General features: G+C 38.6%; 1 protein-coding gene across 1 annotated transcript in view; it reads left to right on the top strand.

The window, feature by feature from the left end:
* Positions 1-7,100, top strand: part of LOC136445737 (microtubule-associated protein 2-like) — a 79,034-nt gene extending 71,934 nt beyond the window's left edge. The window contains exons 22-27 of the mRNA XM_066443871.1: positions 221-322; positions 3,682-3,777; positions 4,260-4,355; positions 4,726-4,821; positions 5,561-5,656; positions 6,147-7,100. Coding sequence (XP_066299968.1) covers positions 221-322; positions 3,682-3,777; positions 4,260-4,355; positions 4,726-4,821; positions 5,561-5,656; positions 6,147-6,272 — 612 coding nt within the window. The 3' untranslated portion in view covers positions 6,273-7,100. The remainder of the gene's footprint in view (positions 1-220; positions 323-3,681; positions 3,778-4,259; positions 4,356-4,725; positions 4,822-5,560; positions 5,657-6,146) is intronic.
* The last annotated feature ends 5,803 nt before the right edge of the window (positions 7,101-12,903 follow it).

The following is a 12,903-nucleotide window of genomic DNA, read 5'->3' on the forward strand; positions in this document are numbered from 1 at the left end:
TGTAGGCTTTGTTGCTACAAGAACTATTAGCTGTTCAGCACCTTGGACAGGTCCTGTCCTAAACTAATATTTCTGGTAACAGCTACCGTAGCTCTTTTGAATTGCTTGCACTGTTCTCCAAAACCTTTCTTTTTAACCTTCCCTTAGGGTCAAAGCTAAATTTTGGTTTTGGTAGAATCAAAATTGCTTTTTATGTCATAAACCAAAAATGTTTTTCCAGGTGAAAATCGAGAGCCGCAAACTGGGCTTCAAGGACAAAGCCGCTCCCAAGGTCGGATCTCTGGACTTTGTTGACCACAAGCCCGGTGGTGGAGAGAAGAAGGTAGAGATTTTTTTTTTTAAAGATCAATTATCCTTATGATATGTATGTCACATTAATACACAGTTGCAGGCAAAACACAACACTGAAATAGTTTGTCGCTCTCAAACTATGCATTGACAACTGGGTTCTTTTAAGCATGTTTGAGAGCAGTTTGACACACAAAACATTTACTCAAACACAACGTCACACTCTCACATGGCAGACTTGATAAAAATGGCAAAAAGAGTTATCAATAAGAACTTAGCTTGTAACAATGAATTTTAATTGATTTTAAAGCAGAGAGATCAAATATAACACATCAAATACTGACAATATAAGAGAATTTCTTCTACTCAATTCAGTCAGTTAAGGTAGACTTGACGAATAAGGCACAAGTTTGGGTCCCTTAATAAGGCAGATTAGAACCCCCAAGGAAGAAACAAGAAGATGAGGTCCCAGCTGCATCTGCAACTTCAACATCATCCCTGAACATTAAGATCAAAATAGGAAATGTATTTTCTTGTGTGTTTCTTGAAAGGGATTAGAATACAATGTTGGGCACAGATTTACAGCCTAAGTCCCCAAAATAGCTTTCTATTCAACCAAAAATCCTTTTGATCAAGATGCAGACCATATTCTTTTGTCGTGACTCCTCAAAACCTGTTTTGTATACATGTACTAGCAATATTCTTGAAAGCAAGTAATACATATATGTCTAAACTAAAGAATCCAGACAGTGAGTATGTAGTAGATAATGCTATTTTTGCAAAGTGAAACGACAAGAAAATGCCATCCCCTTGTTGGGGTTAATAAGAAACACACATCTAACCTTCCTGGAGTTTCTTTTCTTCTTCTCTATTTACCAGATTGAGTCAGTTAAGCTAGACTTCAAGGACAAAGCTCAGGCTAAGGTTGGGTCCTTAGACAATAAAGATTGGCAGCCCCCTGGAGGTGACAAAAAGGTGAGAGGTCAAATCCTGTGGAGGTCAAGTGCTTGTGACTATGGTTGTGAACTTAACTATATATTAGTAACCTAATTTAAAGATAAAACTTTAAGTTATTCAGCAAAACTGCCCAAAAAGACCACTCGTGACCAATAAAATTGGGTCTGTGTGGAAACGTGGTCACTGTAGTAGGCAGGATTCTTAATGCTTGTGTCAAGTAGAAAAATTGTGGTCACATTGGCCAGGTGGTCCTTTTGTAGAGGTGGTTACTTGTAAAGGTTTGACTGTAAGTCGTAGAAAAACTTTTAAATTGTGAAAGATAATAAGATTTTTTTTCAGCACCTTATACATCCACTGTGATACAAAGCCACTGTCAGTACATGTACCTCAAGGATTGTAATGGAATGATTCCGACACTTCTTATCTTGAGTCTCAAGATTTATCTTCTTTCTTGCCAGATTGAGTCGAAAAAGCTCGACTTCAAGGACAAGGCTCATGCTAAGGTGGGGTCCCTAGACAATAAGGATTGGAAGCCTCCTGGAGGGGACAAAAAGGTGAGAGGTCAAAGGTCCAAAGTTGAACAGTCCCCTCATGTTCACCTCCGACCAAGGCCTCCCCCTCCCTCTGTTGTATCTGCCCTCCATTGTGACGTGTAAAACATTTTCCTCCTCAAAGGGTTCTGTGTGAAAGTATGATCTCTGTGGAATTGTCCTATAGGTAGGTAAAGGTAAAGGTCCCATAGTCTTGGAGGCCGTTAGGGCAGTGGGTTGCTAACCCACCATGTCTAAGGCCGTATTGGAAGGCGGAGTCCATCCCTCTCCTTCCACCGCCTCTTACTTCCCCAACCGAAATAGGTACCCATTTTAAACTTGGTGAAGTGATTAAAGCCTTGTAAAGTGTCTTTCCCAAAGACGCGATGTCAATCCAGGAATTGTCTCGATGTCGTGTCAGATTATAAGCCTATAGCCACTTGGCCCGTTCAATGCCACAATAATTACGGTACAACACTATCTCAAGTATCATATTAGCTCAAGGGTAGAACAAATTTGTCAACGCCATCACACTCTATTGCCAGGTGAGTTAGTGTTGTTAAAATAGAACTACATGGATGACCAGAATGTTTGAGGTTCAAAGCCCAGCGTGACCACTCGAGTTCTGAACCAGATATGTGTACTTCTTGTGGGGTTTGCAGTCCTTTTGATGGGACATTGTAAGTCAGCTGTGTTAAGGTAATCCATCATAACTTTTGAGCATGTCAGAGAATCCTCCATGCTTCTCAACAAGACAGGTGGCAATGACTCAAAGCAATCTGTTCTTGACACCATATAGAACTGGTGTAATCGTGCCATGTGCTAGGTGTTTACAGGTTATGAGATATGGATCCAGATGGACTATTGTTTCCAAGTCTTGGACACCATTATTCAAAACGCATATTGCCATGTCAACACTCACAATGTTACTCACCATGACCACACAGATTTCCACAAATCTGTCATCATGATGACAATCATACATGAACATGTACACAACCATTCACTACAACCATTCACAATAAGTTATGACTATGCTGCTGCATACTGTACACGTACACAGGCAATGTTACTCTACAACATTATGTCACTGCTATCTCAGGCACATGTCAGCCATTCAACTCCTAAATCACAACACTTGCCAGCAACATGATGCATTTTCTTGCCAATGAGTGCATACATGTAGTGTACATCTTTGATGACCACAGCAATGCTACAACCTGGATCTTCCATGCAGGCAATGACATATGTTAGTGACATTGAAAAAAAAACTGGATAAATCCCTCAATATTTGTCTTTTGGTCATTATCATCCTGAGATTTTAGTGGTCAACTCTTTTTTCCGGAGACACTATGGCAAGATTCTTGTGTGTTGTGGACATAGATCCAAGATTGTTGTATGATTGTTGTGGTCATCAACAGCTTTCCAATATCAATGTTTTGCCATTTCAGCATGAACATATGTGTGTGTATACAGTTCTTCTGCATGAAATACATTGTGCATGGACTTCAAAACAGCAATTAATGTTTTTAAGCATTCTGTCAGCATCACCCATTCACAATCTGGTTTCATTGTTTTAGAGTGCTTATTTGACAATGGGTATTGTGATGAAAATCACTTCTTGTCTCTGAAAAGGATATCAATGGATTAAAAAGTAATTGATTTACAGAAAAGGCATGATTTTCAGTAACTCTAAATTTCAATGGTACTGATATTGTTAGCTTTGAAAAAGTTGTAAAAGTTTTGAATTTTGTGAAAAGTTCAAAGAGGAAACTTCATCCAAGGAGGTTAAATATACACCTCCTTGCTTCATCAGATGAAACTGGAAACTACAGATGAGTAGAATAGACATCTTCTGGGAATACAAAGCATTCCAAAGGGAATCTTGTATTTTCTCTCCTGCCAGATTGAGACAGTTAAACTAGACTTCAAGGACAAGGCCCAGTCAAAGGTCGGGTCGCTCGATTATGTAGATCACCAGCCGGGTGGCGGAAATAAGAAGGTAGGGATTTCCTCGTCGTCGAGGCGTCCGTCTGAAGACATCTTTCTCTCCAGTCTGTTTATTTCCTAGTGGAAGAAATGGTGCACTTTCTCACATCCATGAAAAGTGGCCTCTTGGCCAATTGTGACTTCTTCAAAGTCCGTTTACCAGCATCCGTTTACCAGCTATACTACAGATGTTTCTTAGTGTCAGTAAGTCAGTAACTGACGTTCATAATATCATTGATAATTGGAATAATCATTGATGGAAAGATCATCAGAGAAAAAATTGGTTGAAATTCCTGGAGAAAGATACAAAGAGAAAAGATGCTTAACCACAGTGAGTCTTCATTGTATTACCTTTAGCAACTTTGGGCCAAGGATGGCACCAACATTACAGTCCTTTTTCTGAAAGGGTAGCATCAATGGGTTCTTAGTAGGTAGGATAGGGTTAAAGTAGAAATAATCTGGAAAATTTTGTGTTTTTCCTTCCTCCCCTGCCAGATTGAGACAGTAAAAGTAGACTTCAAGGACAAGGCACAGTCAAAAGTCGGTTCACTCGATTATGTAGATCATCAACCAGGAGGCGGAGACAAACAGGTAGAGTATAGCATGGTTCCCACCTTTAGAGTGACAATCCCCTAAAAATGTCCACCTACCAACTTAAAATGGTAATCATAGATGGTTGATACAGAAACTAACAACTAAAAACAACCTTCTGGTCAAAGTAATTTTCTAGCTCTAGCTGGTGTGTCTTGAGTTGTGACAACTTTGAAGAAATGTTTGAAAAGTCTGTTTTACTGTAATGCTAGTGCTGAACTAGGTAGTTTCAGTATAAACTGATTCTGTGGAAGTGCTTAGAGGAGTGTTTGCTGTGGATTGGAATTTCCTGTGGAATAGAGTCAAGTAGGTTCATTTATAGAAAATACAAAGCATTCCAAGGGGAATCTTGTGTCTTCTTTTCCGCCAGATTGAGACAGTAAAACTAGACTTCAAGGACAAGGCTCAGTCAAAGGTCGGGTCACTCGATTATGTAGAGCACCAGCCAGGAGGAGGGGACAAGAAGGTAGGGTATATCGTCACAAGGTCTTGGTACTAAAGAGTTTAATACAGGTTTTCCAACAGGACGCATGGTTGAATTACTTGTAGTGGAATGGAGTTCCGCAAGCTAATTTTATCTTCCCTGACTCTTGAAACCTAACTACTTTCTGACATAAAAGTTAGCAAATTTTACAGTTACTAGCAGCATGTAACTGAAGGAGAATGGAGTGGATTTTAATCTATAACCAACATGGTCACCTAACAAGTTACAGTGCCACAGATTAAACCAGAGTAAAAGTTTTCAACAGACTGCCTGCAATCTGGCATGACTCAAATGTAATTTTTACAAAGTAAGAGCATGATAGTTTTCAAAATTCTCATGAATGAGAACCAAATCTTTCTGCTTGAATTTTGTAATGGAATTGCAGATGCAAAACCTTTATCAGGAAGATGACAAAAAAGGACATGTTGTATTGTCGTGACCTGTAATATCTTATAATAACAAACTTGAAGGGTTTTCTTGTTGCACTAGCATGGTATAATGTGTGTGGATTAACAGCATCTTCAAAGAATCCAACCAGCTTGGAGTTTGCTAGAACGAGCTGGGCATGAAATCATACTGACAGAAGAAGTGGTTCTAACAAGACTGGTGTTGGTGGCATGATTGACACCTCCTGTAGCATGAGACAAGGAGGGAGGGGGGCAGGGTTTGTTACACGAAGGGCATCAACGGGGGATCTTGTGTATTTTCTTTCCTCTGCCAGATTGAGACAGTAAAACTAGACTTCAAGGACAAGGCTCAGTCAAAGGTCGGGTCACTCGATTATGTAGAGCACCAGCCAGGAGGCGGGGACAAGAAGGTAACGTACACGGCCCCCCGGCTAACCCACCATCCAAACCACTGTCCAAACCATGCACATCCCCTGTTCTCGTATCCTGGTTGTGCTGGTTGGTGTGTAGAAGTCCCTCTTGTTTCTGTGTCATATGTGGAATAAAAAATAAATGTAATGTAAACTGATCTCATAATCTTCTTTTTATTACAGTATCTGGTGATATTAAACCAGAGTAATCAACGTTTGTTACTAATTATTAGACCCCTTTGTTCTCTTTCCCTCAGATATGTACACTTGTACATGTACTTGAATTTGCAGAAGCAATGTACCAATTTCCGTCTCTGTCTTCAATTTTCTGTTTTTGTTGAGTGAGAACAGTTAATAAAGTAAAAACAAGTTGAAAAATATAGAACCTCTTCTATAGAACATCTTACTATAACACTCCAACCTTGTCGATGTTCTAACAGCATTTACAATTATCGATATCTATCTAATATCATGCTATTTGCTTTTGAAGATCGAGACCCAGAAGCTTAGCTTCCGCGAAGAGGCCAAGCCCAGAACAGACACTGGAATAGAAGAAGGTCCAAGACGGGAGAGCGTAGGATCCGCTGCGTCCGGCGGAACAGGGACCTCATCTTAGTCCCGAGGGCCTAGAGACCGTTTAGCGTCTTGAGGTATCAACAGCCCATAGTTAAGCATGACTTCGTCTTGTAACCCCAAGGCCTAAGTGAAGCAATGTTGTTTCCTAGTAGTACCATACTATCACTCTGTAAGTCCGCTTTTATCCTCGTGATTCCAAATACAAGATGCCGACTATAACCAAGGAAGTATATTACAAGAGAACAGAGTAGAGAGGAAAGATTTCTGCTACTGAGTTAAGTCCAGTATTATCAAGTATTTGTTAATGATTGGGACAAATAGGTACTTTGAAGATTGGATGTTTAGTAGGGATATGTCCCTATATAGTGTACCGCATTGTCAACGTTGAAACTGATGTCACAAGAGAAGGACATTGAATTTGAAACAGGCGATGTTTATTGAATACAAAGCTGTCAGCATTTCGAAGGTTGCATACTGAGTGACAACAAGCATTCATATACCGAGCACTGAACGGCCCCCACCGAGATCGTTGTACAAAGTTTGAAATAGGTAAAAGTGCTTTGCATGCAGTCCTGAAGACACATTTGACTTGTGAACGATTTTAGAAGCTGACCAATTGAGACGTACAACTTACTAACGTATAAGGCCCTAAGATCCCCTATAAGTGACTATCGACTCTTCTCACCACTAGATATGTTAGCTAGCTTGCAGTCACTGATGTAGATAGTAGATAGTAAGTTGCACGTTAAACAATTATGCCAATACTGCTACATGTAGCTTTACTGAGAATGACTTGAACGTTTTGGCTTTCATATAGAGGTGAAAATGGTTTTGGAGCCCTTGTGAACTGTTAAAGAATGGTTTTATGTAGAAAAAAATGTGGGAGAAGCGGACAAAAGGGGAATGTCGAGCAAAGAGTGAGTCAGAGGACTTGATTTTTTTAAAGGGTGACTCTTTTTACAAGGAATGTTTTTTAAGACAGTCTTATAACTTTTATCGATCTTGAACATGAAGAAGGAGCTTGGAGTGGGGAAAATGAATCGAAGGGAAGAAGAGGTTTTGAACAGGGCTACCAAGTTTTAACGACACCCTAAAGTTGTGATAATAAAAAATGGATGACAAAACTATGTCCGAACAGTGCAAAAAATGATTAGAAAACATGTTTCTGGCAAACTTGTTCTATATAAGAGATGTAGTTAGAAAATATGTTTGCAATGCAATGTTTGCTCTTTGTCTGTTTGCTTCAGAATACACAATATACATGTGGTAATATTTATACTTTGCTTTCTTGTAGTCAATCTAGCAAATGCACTTTGACAGATAAGAAACTTTACGAAGAAAGGCATTGGAAGATAATGTTGTTTTAGTTGCATAGTTGCACTTCTGAAAGAGATTGCATGAAAGCCACTGTTGTACGCCGTGTCAGTTACAAGTTAAAAAATTCACTATGCCTATTTGCTAACTATCTGTTACGTGATATAAAAAAGCTGCAGTTGGATGTACATAATTTGAGCTACAGCTTCAATTTAAAACAAAGCAAGGCCCGTGATGATGTGGACTAAATTTTGTGGCAACAGCCGGCAAGATAAAACATGGTTCTGTGCAATGCTTAGGGAGTCACTGATAGTTTACGACTGAATTTTCCGTGGCAGACTGTTCTTGTATACGCAGTGGTTGCCTTGTCTTCAACAGCATTGGCAGAAACTCAGAGCAAAACCATAACATTAATCAGATCTCTCGACAGCAGTGTAATATGTAAGAAACTAGTCTAAGAGCAATTCCCATACTTACGACAGAATTTACATGTTATGTGTTAACTTATTTGAGATTATAATTTATTACCCACACTGTGTGACTATTGACTCAATATGTACAATTTGTGTTATATTGCTGTAATTTGATTATTCATGTATACTTTGTAACAACAGCTTTGGATGGCGAAGAGTTGTTTTTCGTATAATCCAGCCCATCTTGAAGAATAGAAATGGGAGCTTTCTTGATTGGACTTGAGTGAAAGCCCTCAAGATGACACAAATTGGATGATTACTAGTAACTCCTGTGGATATGTCTTGTCTTGATACTACAAAAGGTTTTGAACAAAAATATGCAGGAAATGGCATCCTATCCTGTTATGTGAATTCTTAGCATACATGGATATGTGTTGAATATGATAGATGTGCATTGTGATTTGTGAGGTTCAGTCACTGAAAGTTTTACATGGGGATCATTGTAGGGGTTGGCAGTTCACCTATCTGGCTAACAATGCCAAGGTCACCCCTCAGAACTATGTGGGAAGGAAAAACATCTTGGTGTGCAAATGGGTACCAAAAAATGGAGTTCATAGAAAACATTACTCAGAATTGAAGTGGTTTTGATACGAAGACATACAATTGTAACAGTGGGGGTTCAAGCGCCTCCAACTGACCAGGCTAACTGGTCGCGACCTTTTAGCGTAGTGGTTAAGGCGTGCGTGCCTGTGATCTGGCCTCCGGTTTCGGCGTGAGTTCGAATCTCGGTTGGGATCACTTCTGTTTCTACTCGCTCCTTTGATTTGTTTCACTGGTTCCCACACCGGCCCTGTGAGCCTGGCAAACGTGTGCCACACAGGGAAGATCGAACTCGGAGATTCGAGGACGAATCTTGAAAAGAAAAGGGGGAGTAGTGTAACAGTGGGGGTTCAAGCGCCTCCAACTGACCAGGCTAACTGGTCGCGACCTTTTAGCGTAGTGGTTAAGGCGTGCGTGCCTGTGATCTGGCCTCCGGTTTCGGCGTGAGTTCGAATCTCGGGTGGGATCACTTCTGTTTCTGCTCGCTCCTTTGATTTGTTTCACAATGCATGGAAAAACTGGTAATGACATTGTTTACATTGCAGTCAACTAAACCTCTAAAGGGCCACACCAATTTGATTTGAGGTTTCAAATTAAAGATTGGCGCTGATATTTTACTATAGAATGGATATATATTTTCTGTTCAACACTGGTAAGATTTGAAATGCTTGAGATCTGCCTTGTTTTTCTAACAGAAACCTTCTGTAAGTATATGTTCTAGGTAAGAACTTTTATTTTTCTGTCATTACTCCACATTATTTCAGGGGAAAATTCTGGCAAACAACTGGTCAAATTGGCATGGCTTAAAGTCGGATCTCTCACTTATGGACAAGTCAACCAACGCAGCATGTTTTATGTCAAGCATTCTGGTAAAGATACAGTCTCTATTTAACCTTTGTTTTCTTCCCTGCTAGCTTGACCGGTACGGTTTTCTGGGAAATCGTTTGTATTGATGTGTTACCTGTGTGAACTTTGCACACAAGCATATACAGTTGTTGTTTTTTTATATTTATTCGTTTGCAGTGTCACCTATGTCTGTGAAGAGAATGGCAATTGCTCTAGGTAGACTAGTACATACTCTGTATCTCTTCGCTTGATATTGCACCAATAAAAGGCCCCCTGGCTTCTTAAGTTGGAATTGCAGCGTCTTTTTTAGTTCCATGTAAAAGCATGGTATTGTTTTAGAATATGAATATTGCTTCGTAAGATACATGATCAGATCTAGCCATGGAAGACGCTTACTTAGCAAGACACCGCCTTTTTCAGAACAGGCACCAAATTCGGTCTATTACGTGTACACATACGTGAATTTCCGTGTTTGTTTTTAGGTTTTAGAAAAAGATTAATGACATCTTGTTCACTTCTTGTTGTTACAGTATAGTTTGTAGTCCTACTTGAAGCCTTCATCCAAATTTGCATCATACCCGAGTTATGTATTCGCCATGTTTATAATAGAGGATCCTCCTGGAAAGCAAGGGGCCAGGTTCTGGCCTGAGCACGTAGGCAGGCAGGTAGGCATGTTTAGAATTGTAGATTAGGCCACACTGACTAATTTTATGGATTTTCGAAAAAAAGGGGAAGTTATGCCAAAAGAACAAAACTGATGGCTTGCAATAAGGCAAATCCCGTTGCCAGAAAAATGATAGAGGAAGTCATGAGCTTCAATATGAAAAAAAACCTCCGAAAATGACTTTGAAGTAAGGAAAACTCTAGCTTGGAGTATAAACTATAAACGAAATTTGAAGTCAGGATAAAGTGAAGCTTTTCATCGCCATTGTCGAATCCCATTCTGTTTTAAAGTAGTAAAACACGCACTCTTACTATAAAGCCGTACTGATTTCATTATGTACAATGTATATGGATGACAAGTTAGATAGAATGGTTTATTGCTAAAACAAACATAGCAGTTAGTACATAGCAGCCAACTTGCTGAATTGTGTACTTGCTGTACATGTCGTATTCAAAAACTAACTATTTACAGTTTATACAAATAATACTTTCAATTGGCAGAGACATTACGATTCTAAAAGGCAATTAAGCAGCTGTTAGAACAACTAGTCAGATCAGTAACGGTCTGCATTAATGTGTAAAGGCGAGACAATGAACATATGCGTAAGTTAAGATGTCACTGTTCATTCCAAAGATGGGTCAGTGGCACCTTAGTGGCTGTTATAGCAAATAAAGAATAAGTTACCTGCAAAATAACATAGTCACATAAGGCAAAGCATTCAATAAAGAGTTTTCCAGGCGGCACCATGTTTCTTAGCCGTGGCGACTACAGAAGGCCGTTTTTGCCTGTTATTATATATACTAGCCCTCCTATGTGTAATAACAAGCAAAGACATTCCTTCTGTAGTCGCTACGGCACTACGTTCCTTATCTGTTGGCCTACCTCCTCCCGTAAAGATGGTTCTTGGTTCTATGAAACTTCTTCTGTAGTGCAATGTGACATTGCAACTAATAGTCGACATAGTCTATGGGCCAGGTCTCTCAAAATAGCCATTTGGTACCAAACAGAGGGACAAAGGGTGACTTACTTTTTTGAAAAGGTCAATTCCTCTACTTTATAATTATGCATGATAACAATGTCAAATGTCCAGCTTTTTAGGAATTATCACGTGATATGGTGACGTCATTAAAATGGACCTCGATTTTTGGGACTTAATTCAGAGGACTGGGACAAAATATCAAACATCAATAATCTTCGGTGAAAATCGGTTTGTAAGTAAAAGATACCACAGGAATCATGAAATAGTATGTTTTTGGTTGATATTTTAACTCTATAAGAAGCTATGAGTCTTTTAAGTCCATTTTTGGGCGTTATTTTGTGTAAAAAATGTATTGTTTACTTTCCAAAATCAGGCATTTATTTGGGCCACTTATGGGGTCTTGTGTAATACATTATGTTAATAGGCCATATCATTTTCTGCATTTTGGGCTTTGAACCTACAAAATCCGTCAAAAATATCAGGAGTTATAAGGGTTTTAAGGCCAACGGCCATGTTATCGAATCGCCGCAAATATCGCAATACATCATGGGTAATTTTAAGAGGGTCTGTCTGTTATATACCTTGTAGCAAAGGACAAAATGTCGATTTTTTTAAATTTTGGGTGGTGGTAAGGGCCTTGGTCCAATTGTAGAAAAACGGATAAGTTTTGGGTTAACTGGTGGTCACCGGTTGCCATGGAAACGGTCATTTTTTAAAAGATGGCGGATTTCTATCCGCAAAGGCTCAATCTCGTCCAGAATAAACCATCTTTGGCCTACAGAAACGCCACCTAACTAGAGGAACAACATGAACGTTCATGAATACTCATAAACGTTCATGAAAATATTCATAAACGTTCATAAATATTCATGAATTTTCATGAACGTTCATGAATTTTCATGAAAATATTCATAAACGTTCATAAATATTCATGAATTTTCATGAACGTTCATGAATTTTCATGAATTTTTAATGAACGTTCATGAATGTTCATGAATTTTCAGGAATGTTCATGAACGTTAATGAATGTTCATGAATTTTCAGGAATGTTCATGAACGTCATGAATATTCATGAATTTTCATTAACGTTCATGAAAATTCATGAATATTCATGAACGTTCATAAATATTCATGAATTTTCATGAACGTTCTTCAATTTTCATGAATGTTCATGAACGTTCATGAATGTTCATGAATTTTCAGGAATGTTCATGAACGTTCATGAATATTCATGAATGTTCATGAACGTGAATTTTCATGAATATTCATGAACATTCATGAAAATTCATGAAAATTCATGAACGCCCATGAATATTCATGAATATTCATGCGCGTTCATGAATTTTCATGAATTTTCATGAACGTTCATGAATATTTATGAATTTTCATGAACGTTCATGAATATTCATGAATTTTCATGAACGTTCATGAAAATTCATGAAACATTCATGAATATTTATGAACGTTCATGAACATTTCTTGTAGCGCTTAGAATTCCTGAATAATGGCTTCATGTCATGAACGTTCATGAATTTTCAGGAATGTTCATGAACGTTCATGAATATTCATGAATTTTCTTGAACGTGAATTATCATGAATATTCATGAAGTCAATGTTAGAAATCAATCAAGTTAAAATATCAAACAAAAACATACTATTTCGTGATCCCTGTGGTATCTTTTGCCTACAAACCGATTTTCACCGAAGATTATTGATGTTTGATATTTTGTCCCAGTCCCAAAAATCGAGGTCCATTTTAATGACGTCACCATATCACGTGATAATTCCTGAAAAGCTGGACATTTGACATGGTTATCATGCATAATTATAAAGTAGAGGAATCAAATCAACCTTT

The sequence above is a fragment of the Branchiostoma lanceolatum genome, chromosome 12 (genome assembly GCF_035083965.1).
Source record: "Branchiostoma lanceolatum isolate klBraLanc5 chromosome 12, klBraLanc5.hap2, whole genome shotgun sequence".
Lineage (NCBI taxonomy): Eukaryota > Metazoa > Chordata > Leptocardii > Amphioxiformes > Branchiostomatidae > Branchiostoma > Branchiostoma lanceolatum.